Source organism: Littorina saxatilis, linkage group LG12 (assembly GCF_037325665.1).
Source record: "Littorina saxatilis isolate snail1 linkage group LG12, US_GU_Lsax_2.0, whole genome shotgun sequence".
Taxonomy (NCBI): domain Eukaryota; kingdom Metazoa; phylum Mollusca; class Gastropoda; order Littorinimorpha; family Littorinidae; genus Littorina; species Littorina saxatilis.
The window spans coordinates 76537582-76557938 of NC_090256.1; the positions used below are offsets into that span (position 1 = coordinate 76537582).

General features: G+C 45.7%; 1 protein-coding gene across 1 annotated transcript; it reads left to right on the forward strand.

The window, feature by feature from the left end:
• The first annotated feature begins 1219 nt into the window (after positions 1 to 1219).
• Positions 1220 to 20311, forward strand: LOC138982807 (uncharacterized). The gene is made up of 8 exons (XM_070356158.1): positions 1220 to 1472; positions 5243 to 6694; positions 7663 to 7726; positions 8777 to 9538; positions 9899 to 9985; positions 11787 to 12470; positions 13414 to 14167; positions 15014 to 20311. Exons 1-8 carry the CDS (start codon positions 1231 to 1233, stop codon positions 17215 to 17217), a joined length of 6249 nt encoding a protein of 2082 aa, XP_070212259.1. The 5' UTR covers positions 1220 to 1230; the 3' UTR covers positions 17218 to 20311.
• Positions 20312 to 20357: the final 46 nt, after the last annotated feature.

Sequence of the window (20357 nt, forward strand, 5' to 3'; positions counted from 1 at the left end):
TTCAGATTTTTAATGGCAAAACTCATTATTTAATTTTTAAGCTTACAAGCTGAAATGGAATCCCATAGTCCAGGTTTCGTCGAAGCTTACTTGATCAAAAATTCAATCTATTTGATAAAAAAAATGAGGGGGTGACAGTGCCGCCAAAACATTCACCAAAAGTCTGATATGTCGTCTTCAAATACTTTTTTTTTTGTAAATAAAAAAAACACTGTCTGGGGATTATCATTCTCAGGAACTCTCATGTAATGTTTCATGAAATTCTGAATCTTTCTACACACTCACACACACAGACCCATACACCACCACTCTCGTCTGTATTCCCCGTCAATGAAACTATGAAATGATCTTATGTTGAATCATAGATGTGTATGGATATATATGGTTGAATGTAACAAAAACAACATGCAAACAAGCAAGAGCATAATGCAAGGGAAGTAACTGCAGTCGAGTTGGCAGTGAGCCAGATTACTATTTAGCTCCCTTGGCACCTTGATCAAAAGCTCGATCAGTCATATTGATTGTTGTGCAGAACCTTTTTGCCATATTACACAGAATTCTAGTGTAAATGCACATAATTGTTGCCTTGACAGTTTTCGTATTGAAACGTAGTGGTTTTTTTTAAAGTGTTTTGTTTGCCATTCTTATTTACCCTAATAAATACATGCATGGTTCATTTTTATGTAGTACAATGCCGGACTGTGGAGAAGATGCTGGTGCAGTATGAGGCAAAATAGCAACGGGGGGGAAAAAAAATCTCAAAACAGAAAATTGAGCAAAAATGGTTTAAAAATAAATTTCTACTAAATGAAACTGTGGAGCTCAGTGTTTATAGCAATTTTTCGATTATTTGCTGTTGTATCATTTACTCCATTTCTACCGTCTAAACAAAATTTACTGACAATGACATGAGACCACGATAATTGTATGTTTAAGTTTAAGTGCTTTGTTCATGCAGTCACTCCACCAGGCACGTCAGTGTTCAAAGAACTTCAGCGATCATGACCAAGCCAGCTTATAAAAAGGTAAATGCTTAGTGTTTGCACTCTCCTTCTCAATCGCTCATTAGGCATTTAGCGCGTGCCATGCGTGATGGAGAACCGTGTCACAGCTGTCAGCTGCCACTCACCTGTCGCACACTGACGCGCACTGACACTTCAGCTCCGTCTGCGCATGCGCAGAGCACTACCCCCCTCCTTTCCAAATGTTTCCCCCAAGCAGACAGACAAGATGGCCACGTTAAAACGAAGCGATATTCTGCGGAAACACGCAAACAGAGGGCGGCCACCCAAACCCGAAAAAGAACGACAGTTGAAGCAGAGAGCTGCGTATCAATGGCGGGATGCTCGCAGAATATATCTGGCTGCTTCCTTCGAAAGGTGGAGGAAACTGAGAAGTCGTCTGCAACTAAAAGATTCGAGCCTCGCTTGGCATTTGCTGGAGACTCACGACAAAGGCTGTTACGATTGCAGGTACAGTTTCAGACTTAACACCAACATATTATCCTCAGATAATATATTAAAATTGATTACGAACTCGGCTTAATTGTAAGGTGTGAAATTTGATTGATGTCATCTGGTTTTTCGCGATTCTAACTGAAATGAAGTTGCGAAGCGGCCAAGCATGACCCAGTTTTTGGCCGTGGCACGCCGAATCCGCAAGCGGGGAAATTCCTTTCGTCAACGGCCATCTTTAAAATTTCAGCTTCTTGTCTTTGTTTGAAACGGGATCAGCGGATGTTGTGCTGTGCTGTGTAGTATGCTGTGTGTTGTATTGTTGATGCATACGACTATGTGTTAGCCCTGACCGGATGGTGTCATTTGATCTGTCATCAGCTGTCACGTTCCTGTGTTTTGAACTGGACCTCAAGACAGTCACGATCACGTGATCCACCTTATTAATAGTAATCAAGAGCCGAGTCGACTTGAAGGATCATTGCGTAACACTTCCATCACTCAAGCAAGTTTCCTGATGTCTTACTATATGACTGGACACAAAACCGGTCTCAGTGTCAAACAAACACTCTCTCAGTCTCAACACTCCTACACACATAGTGACATACATTTTACTTGTAAGCAAATTTTGCTAGAGCTCTTCTACTTTGCCAGCAGAAAAATAGAACATGTAGCTATGCACTGATAAAGTGTACAAAGACATGTATATAATATAAAACAAGACCTTAATTAAATATAATTACATCTGTTAGTGTTAATAACACTGTTATTACCCTTTGTAAATAAATGTGCATTCATTTAATAACTATCATCATAAAACTGCATTGCGGTTTGTATGGTATTGGTAATGGCCCACTGGAATCTATTCACTGATTCAGTATGCTTCACACAGGTAATGTTGGCCTGCATAGAAAGTGATATTACTTACAACATCGATCAGAGTTCAGACTATTGTTTCTTTGAAAATATCTATAATTGAAATGCGGGCTCAATTACATTCTATCATCATGCTGGTGGTGTTAAACAATAACAGCTGGTCCTGTGATTACATTTCTGAGTTTGGAGTGGTGGCATAGGGTAATTTGTGAGCATATGTGTTAAGATTTAAGTTCTATGCGGGTTTGTGCACAAACTACTGTCAGGTTTGTGCACAAACTACTGTCGGGTTTGTGCACAAACTACTGTCGGGTTTGTGCCTTACTATCCTACCAACTTTTTTTCTTCTCTTTATCAATCAGTCAATCAATATGAGGCTTATATCGCGCGTATTCCGTGGGTACAGTTCAAAGCGCAGGGATTTTTTTTAATGTTTTTTTTTATGCAATTTATATCGCGCACATATTCAAGGTGCAGGGATTTATTTATGCCATGTGAGATGGAATTTTTTTACACAATACATCACGCATTCACATCGGCCAGCAGATCGCAGCCATTTCGGCGCATATCCTACTTTTCACGGCCTATTATTCCAAGTCACACGGGTATTTTGGTGGACATTTTTTATCTATGCCTATACAATTTTGCCAGGATAGACCCTTTTGTCAATCGTGGGATCTTTAACGTGCACACCCCAATGTAGTGTACACAAAGGGACCTCGATTTTTCATCTCATCCGAAAGACTAGCACTTGAACCCACCACCAAGCTTAGGAAAGGGGGGAGAAAATTGCTAACACCCTGACCCAGGGTCAAACTCGCAACCTCTCGCTTCCGAGCGCAAGTGCGTTACCACTCGGCCAGCCAGTCCATAAATATATATATGGGTTCCTTTATATTAAATTATATCATATGGGTAGTCAAGTGGAACTTCTGAAAGAGTTGCTTTCCCTTGTTTTCTCTAGCTTTTCCATGGGAACACCGAACACTGAATCAAGCTACTTGTGATATTTTAGGCCATTCACTAGCGAACAGCGTGTCTGTGCAAATGCAAGCTGCGACACTGACAATTTGTGAAAGTGAAATCATGTGGACGACTGACATCCCGGTGATGATGAGCTCATCTGGGCTTTCTACTTTGTCCGCTGAATATAGCGCTCTTTTCTGGCAAAAGTAAGCACATCGGAGCTGACACTCGTCATTGTGGATGCGATCTTGTCCCTCAGTGCACAGATTGAGTGAATTCCTGTGGAGAAGGCACGTGCAGCTGGACCCATTAAGGCCTGTCCAGACACTCCAGGCTGACCCTGTCCACATTTGACTTATGCTCAAAACGGTCCCGCTGGGCGCGCCGCGGCGGGCTATGATCGCGAAGCGTTATCTGCAGAAGAATAGAGCGTGTTCTAATTTCTCTGACACAGAAATAGAACGACGGAAATTTGACCAATCAGAGAAAACCAGAGCGATGACGTCAACCGTCAGATCGAGTTGGATTGTGGGTAGACCCTAAGTATCTCTTCGACACAGATCGGCGAACTTATCGATCTATACAGAAGCCACGAATCCCTGTGGAATACATTTTCCAAGTTATACAAAAACAGGGACGCAAAGTTCGCGGCGTGGCAGTCGATGCGACTGTCACTGTTTTGTATGTACGCAGCCATCTTTGCAAATTACCGCTAGCGTGTTGACCTTCCTGTCAGGTGACCTTGACGCTTGCGCTCCACTGATACCGCGTTGTGAAAAAAGTCGTCGATGTGTGGCCACTCGGCAAAATCCCGCGCGACGCACAAAACGGCCTGCGGCGCATATATAGTGTAAAACGGCGTCCAAGTCTGGACAGGCCTTTAAGCAACAGTTAACTAACGTGCAGCTTTACTCAATGTTTGCAAGGAAAAGCAACTGTACAATCACGGCGGAGTTATTTCTGGAAATTCCCAATTGTCATAAATTTCTGACCATATTTGGCTTCAAGGATGTATTGCTGGAGATAGACTGGGGATTGATTGAGAGAGAGAGGCAAGAGTGTGTGCATGTAGAACGATCCCCACTCCCAGGCAGCTACTGGACAGATGGTTATGAAACTTTGCATGTGAATTCTTCCTTCAAGAGTGATAATAAACATCCAGACACTTTAAAAAAAAAAGTTTTACCCAGATGTGTTGTGCTTGAAAATATGCTCAAAAATAAAGAAAATGCATTTCATGTAAATTTGGTTCACTATTGGCTACTTTTACCAAGACCAAGTCAGCACAGTCTCAGTCAAAGTGTTTTGGCCAGCCTAGAAGTACTAGGACTTCTAGTCATGGTGACTAATGCTCCATTGTGTTTATTTTCAATCTTTTACTTTTAGGCAGGCAGATTCACAGAATGTTATGAAATCTTGAAGTTTTACCATTTTTCAGCTGGGTACACTTTGCATGAAGGGTTTATCCATTACTTGAAAAGCTGCTCACGCTGTTATTTTAATTTGACAATTTGCTTTGAATCACATTTTGAATCACATATTGTGTAAACTTGCTCTTGGGACGGAAGGTAGCTTAAATTTAGCTTGGCATACTACAGAATTCAATGTTTGAATAGCAAAGCTGACTTCTGTAACATTCTGAAAATGAATTCTAGAGGAATATGTAGTTTGCTGATAGATATGTAACACAAACACTGAAAAAGAACCTGATTTTAGGTTGCCCAAAGATTCAAACTAGAGAACAGAGTGCACACTTGCACTTGTAATTCCTTGTGCTGTTGTCAGTTCAAGGACTTGTCAGTGTTCATACATTATTTTGATACTTTTGGGTAGCTTTAAGTTATTCCAATCTTTCGTTTGTTTGATGTTTTTCTATATCTGTAGAGCACAATTTCAATAAGCTGAAGCTGACAGTAGTAAACTTACGGTATACACCTCTGTTGCAGCTTACAAGGCCTGCTTGAAGAAGAGAGCAGTTTGACAGAGCCACAAAATGACTCAGCCAGCAAAGACCCGTCCAAGTTCCACCCGGCGATGGTGAGAATGCTGCGGCAACTGTGCCACACCTACCTCAACTTTGAGGACTGTGTGGAGCTGGTGGGGCTCGTCTGTGTGGAGAGGGACCACAAAACTAAAGAAACACACAGCGTCAATGAGCTGGTGAAGCGAGGACTGTTACCGAAGCAACGCACGCACGAGCGACACCAGACTGACCTTGAGGCCAGTGAGGCCGACCTTGTAGCTGCTGCGCTCAGTCGATGTGAGCGTGGGGAGGAGAGTAACGGTACAGATGTGAGCAACAGTGATAGCATGCATCAAGAGATCTGTGATGACGAAGCCAGCATGAACTGTGATGAGGATGATAGTGATAATGATGATGATAATGTTGCCAATGGCACAAGTGATGAACTGCATTCTGCTCAGGAATATGGTCAGGGAACGAGTCCTTGGGATGGTGTTGCTGTTTCTGTGGAAACACCAGTGGCGGTGTCTGCATCTACCAGTACAACAGAGCCACAGAGTCTTGTTGCAAACTCCTTACCCCAAAAACAATTTGAAGCTTTTTCACAAAGTGAAGACTCTGGGTCTGCCAGGGCTGATCAGGAAACAGTGTCGTCCCATGTTCATCCTTATCACAACTACGATGAAACTGACCACTCGGCACAGCCAGGGTTAAGGTTGCATCACACGGACCACTGCGACTCGCCGTCAAGGGATCTCAGGTTTCAGGGGTCATCTAGCCCCTGGCACACGCACGACCCCAGCGTCGCCTGCAAGACAGGCGAGTCGCACAAAGTAGTGCTGTCTGACGACGGCAGAGTTTCCCACGTTGTGCATAACGGACCTGCATCAGGACAGGTGTATCGTATTGACCTGTCCAACCATGAGGAGAATAGGGCGGAGACAGGCGGGGGACCTGCGGTTGACATGGGAGAGGAGTCGCAGGGTGGCGTTGGAAGCAGAGACAGGGCGGCGTCCATGGAATCCAACGACAGCTTCATGGAGGTGGGGATTGTGTCTAAGATCCACCATGCCCAACAGCTGCTTGCTTCCCCCCCACCTTCTCCCAAGTCTGACCCCTCCCACTCCGCAGATTCCCAACCCTCCTTCCCTCCTGCCACCCAATCCTCTGACTCCTCCCATTCCTACCCTGAACACCCTCCCCCTCCTCCCGTCCACCCCGCCCACACCTCTGTCATCAGAGAAGTGTTTAGCCCTCAGCGTAACACTGAACTGAAAACTGAACCTGCCCCTCCATCCTCAGGGGAAGAGAGGGCAGAGCCAGAAGAGGCTTTGCCTGATGACCGTGACCTTCCCCTGGACATGTCACTGGTGAAGGACGAGACTGACAACCCCCTCGAATCACATGAAAATGGAGGGGAACACACACGGGATAGGTATGATAATGGACATTTCACTTTCAGGCATGCGATTTTGGGGGTAAACTTGTAAATAAAAAAATATATAAAAGTTTACTTCCCTTTTGTTATTTGATATCGTAACATCGCTCTGCCTCATTCTGTTTGAGATTCTAACTGATACTTTCGAGGCGACCCTGTAACAATGTGTGTGTTTGTGTGTTTGTTCTGTTTAAACCAGTCTTGATCTAAGGACTAAGTCCGGTCGAGAATAAAAGCTGGTTCTTGTATATATATGACTGTGTACGTAGGTGTTAGTTGGAGTGCCTTAGAGAATGATGAGCATATGACTATGAGCTTGCGGTGATCATCCTTTTTTGAGGATGAAAGTCGCTTGTTCATTTCAATGCTTGTTATTCTCTCAGGTGCCAGAAGAAAAGGTTCCGTACATCTCTCGCTTACTCTATTACACATGTCGTATGCATTAAGAGCGATTACTTCCCTTTGGTTATTTGATATATAAAAGTTTGACAATAGTCGGGGTACATGTACTTTGTGTGTGTGTGTGTGTCTGCATGTGAGTTTGTCAACTGAACCATATGTAGCATTAAATCGTCAAGCATCTCAAATGTTTTTTAACATGCTAGCAAGAAGAGCACTAAGCTGGTCTTTTTGTTAAATTTGCAAGTATGGTGAATGGTCATTTTAATGATCTAGCAGTGAATGGATACTGTTACAAGTTCATGGATAGAGGATTTACACCTGAAGACAGTGTTGTCTGAACTTCAAACAAAAACATCAGCAGTAAAGACGGCGCTTCTGCATGTGCACAGCTCCCCTTCAAATCAATATAAATTAGATAATGAGAGAAAAAAGGGGAAAAAATAATTTTGCAGTATTCTACAGTTCATTGCAGTAATTTGCATTGTTAAGGTGTTGCTAACAATGATAGTATATTTACTGTGTTGCTATTATACTTATCTTTTTCGTTGTTTTTTTCATTTCAGTGGCAGACAAAGTGCTGATCAAAACATTTACAGAGCTCATGGCAAAAGCTCCAACAGTGCCCAGGTGAATTTTACTTATCTTTGTTTTAACTCCTTCAAGATTATTGTTGCAGATGATGAGAATTTTTATCAATTTTGTAGGTGTATAATTTCTTTCTTAGTGATGTACAGGGAGAAAATTGTAAACATGCTTAAAGGCACAGTAAGCCTCCCGTAAACCATCACAGATACTCCATCCTGAACTCAGGTCAAAAATGAGTTACTTCCCTTCAACTGGCGATAGCCGTGGAGCGATGATTGTGCGTTTTGGCGCTAGACCTAACTTTTCAAATCTAAATAATAAATTGACAGCTTGTTACACAAACATTCTTTAATCATAAAAGAATTATTTTTTCATCAAGACAAGATCAGTAAAATTCGAAGTTTTGAAAGTTTGAAAAAAGAAAAGCCCGGAAGCAGGGTTACGCAAGGTCGTGGTTTTTGTAGCAGACGACGGTTTATAGGCAGTCAAAAGCCATCGCTCGAGTTCTTATGAACCACATTTGTTTGTTTCGTGAAAAGTCCGAGGTACATAATTACGTGCTATTGCGGATAAGCTCACAGCGAGCCGCAGTCAAATTACAAACTGACGACTGCATTGTGAAAAAGGGAAACTGGATCACACAGGTTCACGATGGCTCAGGGGTAAGATAAACCACGCAAAAATAAATTCTTTGAAAATTGCTCGCTCTTTACGTAGGGCACCTAGGATGTTCCCGTTTGGTGAGCGTTCAAATGGAAGGGTGTTTGTACTGTGTGTAAAAGCCTGACAGTATCTGTGATGGTTTACGGGAGGCTTACTGTGCCTTTAAATGCAAATTTGTGACTATGAATAGCACTGATACTCATCATTGTCATCATCATTAAAATCATTGTGATCATCAAAGATTTTGTGAACCACCAGAATCAAAGCTCAAGGTTGACCTTTTTTTCTAAGACTGTGACTGTGTGAGTAGCAAGATGTTTGTGATTATTGACATCGTAAAATCTGTAGAATGCAAGATATCCTCAGCATGAAGTGTATGACTTTGTCACTGTTAGGCAATGTTGTAAAGTGGCTGAATGTTTGTTTCAGGATGACTTCTCCCCCTCGGCCTCACCCCCTACGACTACAGCGGACGACTCTCAAATGGGGAGCCACGAACTGCCTCAGCTGCCGTACGCAGCGTCCTCCATGCAGCTGCTGCAGCACTATACAGACCGCATCCTGCAGCAGCAACAACAAGTCAACGCTGACCTGTCTGCGCTTCATGCATCTCACGCACAGCTTTTGGCAGCTGACAGCGATGATTCGACGAGAGCTCGAAAGCGAAAGCTGTCGGACCTGGACGATCGAGACGGTGAGGGTGGGCGTGGCAGCATCCCGTGGCCGCGGAAAGACATGACACAGAAAGAGGAGTACCAGTTCCTGGAGATGGACCCCTTCATGGACTTTGCCGAGATGTCGCGTCTCTTCCCCAACATGCAGCAGCGCACGTTCTACCGCTGGAAGCGACGAATCAAGGACCAGTTCATCTGCGTGGAGCAGCAGCCCGGCATCACCTACGCCCAGTTCTCCCAGTACTTCCCTCAAGTCAAAGATCAGGTGTTCGACCACTGGAAGGGCCTCATGACCAAGGGACACCGTTTCCTTGGCGACACTGGCAAACCGAGCATGTCGCTGAGCGAGATGAAAAGCCTGGCCAGCAGTGTGGCAAAAGCGACCAGCAGGGAGGGGGAGGGGTCTGCGAGCCACAAGGAGGGGGAGGGAGGGGGGAGTGGTCACCATGAGGACTACATCTCACAATACATCTTCCTGCAGAAAAATCTCAGTCTGGACGCTGAACAGTTTGCACAGGTGAGACTTTGTTTACATGATGTGTTGTGTGTGTTTCACGGTTGTTAAGAGAAGTAACCAATACTTCTTTACCTATGTCGCTTGGCTGAAAATAAAGTGGTTCTCTTCCAGTAGCCCTATGTTTAAAAAAAAATTCATATCTATTTTTTATTTTCTCTGGTTGTACTACTTAGTACTATTAGTCACTAGTTTGACAAAAATGGTGGGTTTAAAGTTTGCTTGATAAGGCTGTTTTGTGCTTTCTTTTCATTTGAAATACAGTTTTGGCGAAGAACTTTCTAAGTTTGATGTTGAATAGGTGGTGTGAGTTTTTGAAGTTGTTTGTGTTTAAGACTAAGAGTTGCATTCTGTGATTCGCAGGTATTTCCCGAAGTGCCTCAACAGTTGTTTTACATGTGGAAAAAGCAGATCTTTGCTGACTTCCTCAAACTCCAGGCAAACCCCAAGGTCAGTAAACTAAACAAAACAAAAATTAAGAATAGAAAGAGTATCAACATCTTGCGTGTTCGCAGTGTGTGTGAAGCTGTGATGACTTTATGACAATGTACTCTGATCAATGTTCTCTGCTTGTAGGGTGTCCATCTTCTTTTTTTTCTTCAGCGTTCCAGAATTTTCTGGTTACCAGGGATGTCGTTGGGCGTCGGACATCGGACATAGACCGATTAAAAGGCTCAAATGTCCTATTCACTTAGCCGCATAGCGGTCAGATGTCTTATCGTTTTTAACTGAGCGCGGTCATTGTCCGATAAGAACTCCATTCCTTCGGACAGCGCGTTATTTGATAATTTTCCTTTCATAATAAAAACCTTCAAAAAGTGACCGAGCGCTCTCGCGTACAGGTGCACTGAAGTTGTGCAGTGCAGATCTTGCGTTTTCCGAACCGTTTGCGGTATGAGCTGTTTGCGTACATCCGTCTTCTGACAGCACGCTAAAGTTAGGAGTACGGGAGACAACTTCAACTGACCAAGGCTCGCGTATGCTTTAATTTGCTTTCGGTTAGAGTTGAAGCGCACGGCATTGAAAAAAGCTAAAGCCTGCCAAACAAACAAAAAAGCTGAACACGTTTGGCGTTTCAACGGCATCGTGTGCTACATTAGGGCCAAGAAGAACATGGGAAAACACGGCTAGCAATAGCATAATTCCAGAAAATGACAGCGCCAATGATAGTGTCGCCGCTGAAACCTCCACAATCATGGAAAGTAAAGTTTCGTGACTTGAAGATGTACGTGTCGGTACAACAGGACATTCGCACAGACAGTCTTTTAATAAGGTTAACTATTCATGTTGACCCTGTTTAGTACTAGTCGGTTAGAATTTGACAGCAAAGAGACCATCTATATAGGTACAACTTTTGTTTTGTCGAATATGTCAAGAAAAAGCTCTATCAGGAAATCATGCAGTTTGTGTGCCAATCAAAGTAAGAGTGCTGAAGTTTTTGGTTGCTTTTTAGTTTGTTTGTTTCTTTTTTGTGTGTGTTCTGTTTGAAACAAAAGTGATAAAACAATATACGCACACAATGTTGGTGCATATAGATATGTGTGTGTGATCATGATTTTGTGTTTTGCACAAAATTATAATGTCCTATTAAAATGTCTGAAAGCAGTCAAATATCCTATTGATGCCAAAGAGCTCAGGACATTTGTCCTATAGGTATGAATTTGTGGCAACATCCCAGGGTTACGTGTGAGCTCGTTTGCCCATTTCAGATTTGGGTTCCCCAAACTATACTCTGAGAGCATAGTCAGCTTCACTCCGCTTTCGTTGAGTAGGCATGCTGGGTATTTTCGTGTTTCCATAACCCACCAAACTCTGACATGGATTACAGGATCTTTTCCATGCGCACTTGGTCTTGTGCTTGTGTGTACACACAAAGGGGGTTAAGACACTGGCTGGTCTGCACATAAGTTGACCTGGGAGATCGGAAAAATCTCCATTCTTGACCCACCAGGCAGCAGCGACCGGGATTCGAACTCACGACCTCCCGATTAGGAGGCCGACGTCTAACCACCACACCACTGCGTCCGTCTAGGGTGTCCATCGAACGCTGAAGAAGAACTGCTTGTAGGGTGAGGGTGGGAAGGTTTTACATGTTTTGCTTAAAGTTTATACTGAATCTGTTCAGAATAGAGGAAGACACATTGTCATTATTTATTTCACTTTCAGTTTGACTAAAGTGCTTTGACTCCTGGTAGACTCAGCAGTTGTATACATGTATGTGTTTATGATTCATGTTTTCTTTTACCTGCAGCTGACGTACCAAGAGTTCCGGAAGCAGGCGTCTGTGACGCAGGACGTATTCTCACTGTGGAAAGCTCACTTAACGCTCATCAACACCTCCACTCCCCTCATATCCACCTGCCCCAGCCTCGTCCCCGCCCCCTCCCCCCTCACCTCCTCCACCCCCACCCTCCCCCCTGTCAGCCTCCTAGCCGGCAGCAAGGGGGTGGGAGCGGATTTAGCGGCCTGGTACGCCAGTTACGCCCCATTGCTCGGTCAGATGGCCATGCCGTTCTGGTCACCGCTTAGCATCATGTCCAGTCCCCCTCTCCCCTCCTCGCTCCCCTCCTCGCTCCCCTCCCTCAGAGACGGCTCCAGTCAGGAACGAGAGCATGATCACGATTCAGTCCCCAGGGACCAGCCGTCTACGAACAAACAAAGCGATCGAGACAGAGTCAGGCGAAAGTCGTCCAGTGAGTCGTCCAAATCCAAAGACACAGAATCACAGAGCCGAGGCGACAAAGGTGCCGAGCCTGACAGCCCCAGCCCCCACACGAGCGAGGGAGGGGAGGGGGTGGTGGGGCACCGGGGGAGGAGACAGAGCCTGAAGCCGGAGCACTACTACTATCTGATGAATCCCGACACCCCCTACCTGGCCCTAACCCATCTCTTCCCTGGCGTTTCTGCACAGCGATACGGCCGCTGGAGGCGCAAGGTAAGTCTAGGAGACTTGATTTGGTGAAGTTGTTTCAAATAGTCAAACCTGCCCTGGCGACCGCTTCTTGATAAAAAAGGATCACCTGCCCATGACGACCACCCCAAAGTAACCCCAACGAGACTCTTTCCTATATCAATCACCTTACCATGACGACTACCCCAAAGTAACCCCAACGAGACTCTTTCCTATATCAATCACTTTACCATGACGACCACCCCAAAGTAACCCCAACGAGACTCTTTCCTATATCAATCACCTTACCATGACGACCACCCCAAAGTAACCCCAACGAGACTCTTTCCTATATCAATCACTTTACCATGACGACCACCCCAAAGTAACCCCAACGAGACTCTTTCCTATGTCAATCACTTTACCATGACGACCACCCCAAAGTAACCCCAACGAGACTCTTTCCTATATCAATCACCTGCCCATGACGACCACCCCAAAGTAACCCCAACGAGACTCTTTCCTATATCAATCACTTTACCATGACGACCACCCCAAAGTAACCCCAACGAGACTCGTTCCTATATCAATCACTATACCATGACGACCACCCCAAAGTAACCCCAACGAGACTCTTTCCTATATCAATCACCTTACCATGACGACCACCCCAAAGTAACCCCAACGAGACTCTTTCCTATATCAATCACCTTACCATGACGACCACCTGTCTGTCAGGACCAGCTTTGCCAAATGACTGTGTTTCATGTTATTTCTTCCATCTAAGCTTAATGATTAATGTGAGAGAGAACAAAGGCAAACCATAGTCTAAAGTTTGCTGAGAAGACTTTACGAATTGCCATGTAAGATGTTATTCATGTCAGATACCTTTGTGTGATTTTTAAGTCTTTTCTGAAGATCTTTTTTGTGCATTTTAAGTTTTGATGTATAGTATGGTGTTCACCCTTTGTGCTGTTGTTTTGTGCAGGTGTCCTCGGCCCTGGCCCTTTTGGAGAGAGAACCCAATTGCACGGTGGACCAGTTCGCTCTGTCCTTCCCCAACGTGCCTGACGAGATCCTGTCCAGCTGGCGAGACCGGGTCAAGCACGGCCACGCTCGCTTGATGGTGGCTGGGAACGAGGCAGACGATGACCTGGCCACCTCGCACCATCAGCTGTCTCCGTCTCCCAGCCCGGCACAGAGCGACCGACACTCGCAGGACCTGACCACAGACGCAGGAAGTGCCGGCAACGAAACACCAAACTTTCTGTTGGAGAAGTACAGGGACGGGGAGGGGGAAAGAGTCTCCAAAGAGGACAGAGGAAAGGACTACGCTCACCATGACTCCCCAGCCAGCATGTCGTCACGGAAACAGTTTAAGCTGAACAGGGAGGAGTTCCACTTCGTGCAGCGCTATCCTAACGTGGACTTTGGCACCTTCAGCAGGTACTACACCAACATCTCCGTTAGGACTTTCTACCGCTGGCGGCGACAGATCCGTGACGCCATTGACATGCTGCGTACCAACCCCTCGCTCACGCTGCCGGAGTTCCAGAAGCTAGTTCCTGAGGTTACGGAGGACGTGTTTGACGCGTGGCAGGCTCTGGTGAGGGAGGAGGCCAAGGACCAGAAGGAGAGAGGTGGGGCTGTTCTTGATGGGATTGGGGAGGAGTCCAGTGCTTCTGCTACAGATACTGCAGCGCCTACCCCCAGTTCCAGCCAGTCACACCTACCTACTGCAGGTATGTTGTTTATCTATAGGGTTTAGTCTGGGAGAAAAAGGCAATGGGACATTTGTCCCCCTCAACCAAATTCCGATGGGACATAGTCGAAGGCAAGAAGCGCCAAAGAGGCCTGTACGCGTTTTGGCCAATGCAAAACGGTGCAATATGGTGCCATCTGAGAATTAGACGCTATATCGTGTTATCTCTGTGTATGTGAAAGTGTGTGTGTGTGTAATCCGATGTAAAGTGTACATTTGGTGGCGCAGTGAAGGGAATTGTGATGGGACATTTTCAGATTTAATGCGCCAATGGCACAGGGTGCACTAGTAAATGAAACCCTGTATCATTAACGATGAAAATCTTTTGCATGATTATCACTTGTGATTGTGAATGCTGAAATAAATGTCAGGTTTTAGCAAGGGTTTTGTTTGGTTCTGCTGTGCTTATGTAAGTAATGAAAAGCTGTTGAAGTTGAAAGTATTTTTCTAAGCCCTGTCTTTAGTTGAAGTGTCTGTGAAGGTTGATGTTTTAAGGATTATGCAAACACCTTAACTAATGTAAATAATGAAAAGCTGTGAAATTTGAAAATATTGTTCTAACTCTAAGCCCTTTCTTTCACCCAAGTGTCTGTGAAGGTTGATGTTTTAAGGATTATGTAAATAATGAAAAGCTGTCTGTGAAGGTTGATGTTTTAAGGATTATATAAATAATGAAAAGCTGTCTGTGAAGGTTGATGTTTTAAGGATTATGTAAATAATGAAAAGCTGTCTGTGAAGGTTGATGTTTTAAGGATGATACTAACACCTTACCTTTCTTTGTCTTTCCCCACTTGACCTTACGTTGCATTGCATTCGCTGTGTGCAGAGAGAGCTGCAGAGCTGAGGGACGTGAGCGGTCAGTGTCGACCAGAGCAGTGGTTGGTGCACATGAACCCAAACCTGGACTACGCCGAGATCAGCCGCACCTACCCTCACGTCTCTGAGCGCACCTTCTACCGCTGGAAACAAGAAGTTAGACAGATCATGGACTATATGCGCGACCGCTCCGATGTGCGGTACGAAGACATCGCCTCGGTCCTGCCGGCGGTTTCCAGAGAGGCTTTCCTTATGTGGCAGCACCTGCTCAACCTGGAGAAATTCGCACAACAGAACGTCAGCAAGGTGAAAACAGAAGCAACTAGCCAACCGTACGAGGGCCTATCAGCATCCAGTCTGGTGGGTGATGTGGAGGAGGGTGGGTCTCACTCACTGTCTGACAGTTTGTTGAGAACTGGTCAGGATGCTGGTACACGAGAGACTGGTCAGGATGCTGTGACCAGAGAGACTGTGCCTGCTGTGTCCTCCAGCTCGTCCCTGTCAGAGGCAGCAGAGCCACATGTTAGTGTTCTGTCACTGGGAGAGGATGAGGAAAGCTCCTCTGCCAAAAGCCGGCGCCAGACTCGGGACGAATTCATCCACGTCATGTTGAATCCAGCCATGGACTATGCTGAGTTTGCGCGTCGTTTCGGCACGGTGTCTCAGCGCACCTTCTATCGCTGGAGGGCGCACATCAGGGACTGGCGAGCAGCCATTCGAGCAGACCCTCACATGGACTACGCAACGTTTTCGCGTTCAGCACGGGACGTACCGGAATCTGTGTTCCAAGTCTGGAGGGAGTGGGAAACGCGAGCAGAGAACCCTCACAATACAAGCTCATCTTACGACGGCTATGACAGCTTGCTGCACCCCACTTCCCAGCCCACACCAACACAAAGCCAGCCCACACCACCACAAAGCCAGCTGACGTCACAAGCAGGAAGAGGGTCAGGGGAGAGTGAAGGGTGGAAGAACCCCCACCCCCACGCCAGCCAGCTGGAGGTGCTGTGTGCGGCGTACGACCACTACCAGCGCCACCCTGACATGCAGTTTGAGGCGCTGACACCGCAGTTCCCATCGGTGACAGTGGACGTGTTCCAGCAGTGGAAAAAAGGCGTGGACATGAAGCTGGAGTACATCCGCAGCATCCCCACTACAAACTTTGACGATTTCCACAGCCTTTTCCCAGACGTCAAGGAGGATATCTTCCTCATCTGGAAGGCCAAGGTGCTGAGCGGGCAATCGTCAGGGGAAAACTTTCTGTTCCCACAGACATCAGGAGGGGAATCTGCGGCCTCTGCCCTTCCCACACAGTCGTCTGCCTTCACTGCCAGCTCTCACTCTTCTCAGTCGTTCTATCCTCAGACTGCGTCGCTGTACGCAGGGTCTGGCGCCAAACATGATGAAGGCTCCTCTTTACACTACAGTCTTCAGTCCAGGCGCGGCAAGTCTCCTCTGCCCTCTGTGTACCAGACTGTGCCGTCTGCTTCTCACTCGCCGCGCCTGCAGCCAAGTCCCGCCAAATTGGCAGAGGAGGGGCTGACTGCGGAAGACTTTCACGCGTCAGGTACGGCCAGGGTGCGAGTGAAGCTGGAATCCTCACCCAACACCCCCCTGCCCTCGTTTACAGAAACGGTGTCCAACCTGGGCCGCCTGAGTGCCATGGTACAGCACCGCCTCCCTCAGCCCAAACAGGCTGTAGCCCTGACCCTCACTCCAGCCTCTGCTCTGCTGTACCCTCACACCACATCAGCAGCCAGTGTGGCCGACACTCTCAACTCCAGCTATTCCAACACAGCCAGACACAGCACGCCCAAATCGTCCACAGCCCCAAGTCATTCGGCCACCAGTGGTAGCCTTCACCACGACTCTCAGTTGTACGCATCTCTCGCTCACGCTGCCGTCTCTGACAGCGTGGTGGGTGCTTCACACCTGGAGGACTCGGTCGTCGCAACGTCTGACGCTGGTTCTGGTTCGGCAAAAGACGAGGATGGGGGCGGGGAGGAGAGGGGGATGGAGGGGCTGGTTTACAGCTCACAGCGACAGCGCAAACTGCAGCGCGTGGAGTACATGTTTGTGGAGCAGAACCCGGACGTTGACGTGCAGGAGTTTCTCAACCGCTTCCCCAAAGTGTCCCTGCGCACTTTCTACCGGTGGAAGCGGGAAATACGTGAAGAGCAGCAGGCTGCAGGCGGTGCCAACATTATAATGTAACATTGCTTGTAACTGTTGCTGCTTGGATTGGTTTAGAAAGGGCGGTGGTGAGGGGTTTCTGTAAGAATGTGTGTGTGAGTGTGTCAATGTTTACACTGAAGTACCGTACTTTCCGGGTGACAAGGCGCTTCGTTATCTAAGACGCACCCCCTTCTTTTTAAAAAAAATTGTAATCCAGTCACCCATTGGACGCAGGGGGCCGATAGGGCGCACCAAAATTGAAAAAGTATACCGGTTTTTAACCGGCGAGATCAAAGCCAGGTCCATTGTTTATAGACACGACCTTCTTCCCAGGGGTCAGTGACCCAGTTTTTGCCATGAGAGGTGGTTCCTGTCATATCTGAGAGAGGAAACACTTCCTGCTTCGGGGTCAGTGACCGGTCAGTGACCGAGTTTAACAGAGTCGAACTCTGTGTGCGGCGAGATCAAAGACATTGTGATAGCTGGGTGGCCTTGTTTATAGACACGACCTTCTTCCCAGGGGTCAATGACCCAGTTTTTGCCATGAGAGGTGGTTCCCCTGTCATATCTGAGAGAGGAAATACTTCCTGCACCGGGTCAGTGACCGGTCAGTGACCGAGTTTAACAGAGTGGAAATAATTATGTGTGCTCTGTGTGTGCGGCCAGATCAAAGGCAGGCATTGTGATAGCTGGGTGGCTTGAGAGCTGAGGAAACTTGGCCAGGGCAGTACCTAGTAGCTGAAACATGCATTATCACAAGTTGTTTGACTGGTACTCAGGCGGTCTCTTTGATTTTTTTCGTATTTCATACACGGATTAGACCTTCGTTATACAAGACGCAGGGGTCGAACTCGAGGAAAAAAGTCGCGCCTTATGACCCGGAAAGTACGGTACAGTACACAGCATTAGCGGTGTATGAATGATATCGGTTTTAGATTGTACAGCGACACATGCTTCATTATCCTCATTTTTACATTTAGTCAAGTTTTGACTAAATGTTTTAACATAGAGGGGGAATCGAGACGAGGGTCGTGGTGTCTGTGTGTGTCTGTGCGTGTGTATGTGTAGAGCGATTCAGACCAAACTACTGGACCGATCTTTATGAAATTTGACAGAGTTCCTGGGAATGATATCCCCGGACGTTTTTTTCTTTTTTTCGATAAATACTTTTGATGATGTCATATCCGGCTTTTTGTAAAAGTTGAGGCGGCACTGTCACACCCTCATTTTTCAATCAAATTGATTGAAATTTTTGTAAAGCAATCTTCGACGCAGGCCGGATTTCAGTATTGCATTTCAGCTTGGTGGCTTAAAAATTAATTAATGACTTTGGTCATTAAAAATCTGAAAATTGTAATAATTGTTTTTTTAATATAAAATGATCCAAATTTACGTTCATCTTATTCTTACATCATTTCCTGATTCCAAAAACATATAAATATGTTATATTTGGATTAAAAACAAGCTCTGAAAATTAAAAATATAAAAATTATGATCAAAATTAAATTTCCGAAATCGATTTAGAAACAATTTCATCTTATTCCTTGTCGGTTCCTGATTCCAAAAACATTATACGTTAATTGGATCTGTGATCCAAACATGGCTTTTGGTCAATCGAGATGGAAGTTTATTCCACAAGGGCGAGTGGAATAAACTGCCATCGAGATTGACCAAAAGCCATGTTTGGATCACAGATCCAATTAACATGTATATATATCTCGACATTCACTGGTCTTAGGGGTTTGTTTTCAAAGAAGAAAGAAACTTGCTAGAACACGGACCACTTCTCCGAGCAAAATCAACAAACCTAATCACTCGCATTCCACCTCAAGGTCTCGGCCAACTAAGACTATGGCATACTCGTAGCAAAGCCGCCGAATGGTACCGTAAACCAAGAATAGTGACGTAAGAGAATAGAATGTCGTCTTTTGATTTGGAACGTGACGTGTTTCAGAACTTCTTCTGGACAACTCGGATGGTCTTCTGCGTAGTGGTTGGCACGAGATTCTTTTTCTTCTTCGACAATTCATCCTCCGATACTGTAGCAAAACGTTTCATCTTTTTTTTCACTTTCGAGTATGCGGACGACTGAACTTGACCGCTAAAAAGTAGTCCTTTTGGAATCATTACGCCGAGTCGGAACATGTTCTTATCTCTGTATACAGTTGAGAGAGAGAGAGAAATACATGTCGAGACATATAGATATGATATGTTTGGATTAAAAACACGCTCAGAAAGTTAAAGCGAAGAGAGGTACAGAAAAGCGTGCTATGCAGCACAGCGAAACCACTACCACGCTGAACAGGCTCGTCAGTTTCACTCTGTTATGCACAAGCGGCGGACTACGGTCATTGTGAAAAAATGCAGTGCGTTCAGTTTCATTCTGTGAGTTCCACAGCTTGACTAAATGTAGTAATTTCGCCTTACGCGACTTGTTTTTTTAATATCATTTTTCCTTTTTTTTCATTTTGTATAACTATAAGGGGTATGCCAATTACCACAGGTAATATTTTGCTGCTAACTGACGGGCGCTGTGGCGGGGTGGTAAGACGTCAGCCTCTTAATCAGAAGGTTGAGAGTTCGAATCCCGGCCGCGGCCGCCTGGTGGGTTGTGTGGAGATTTTTCCGATCTCCCAGGTCAACTTATGTGCAGACCTGCTAGTGACTTAACCCCCTTCGTGTGTACACGCAAGCACAAGACCAAGTGCGCACAGAAAAGATCCTGTAATCCATGTTAGAGTTCGGTGGGTTATAGAAACACGAAAATACCCAGCATGCTTCCTCCGAAAGCGGCGTATGGCTGCCTTAATGGCGGGGTAAAAAACGGTCATGCACGTAAAATTCCACTCGTGCAAAAACACGAGTGTACGTGGGAGTTTCAGCCCACGAACGCAGAAGAAGCTGCTAACTGACTCTCGGAAACATATTTTCTCTGCATTTGTTTTTTTTCCATTTTCAAGAGTTTAGACAGGGGGGATAAACATTAAAGCAGCCACTGTAACATGCCCTTATAAGCAGAGTTGGTAGCACTACTAGCAGCTGGTCAGTAGCAGATGGCCATGCAGTTCCAAGTACATGTAATAATAGTTATAAACTTGTTTGAGCAAGTTGTTTTCATAAACATTTACAAGAACTTGTTTTGTTTCTGAATAGTTTTAGAACTTGTGTGTGTGTGTGTG

What these genes read in the sequence shown, in the direction of transcription:
- LOC138982807 (XM_070356158.1), top strand. Translation starts at nt 1,231, where the DNA reads ATGGCCACGTTAAAACGAAGCGATATTCTGCGGAAACACGCAAACAGA. An exon ending in GGGGAACACACACGGGATAG is followed by an intron (nt 6,695 to 7,662) that starts GTATGATAATGG and finishes TTTTCATTTCAG; the next exon opens with TGGCAGACAAAGTGCTGATC. An exon ending in AAAGCTCCAACAGTGCCCAG is followed by an intron (nt 7,727 to 8,776) that starts GTGAATTTTACT and finishes TGTTTGTTTCAG; the next exon opens with GATGACTTCTCCCCCTCGGC.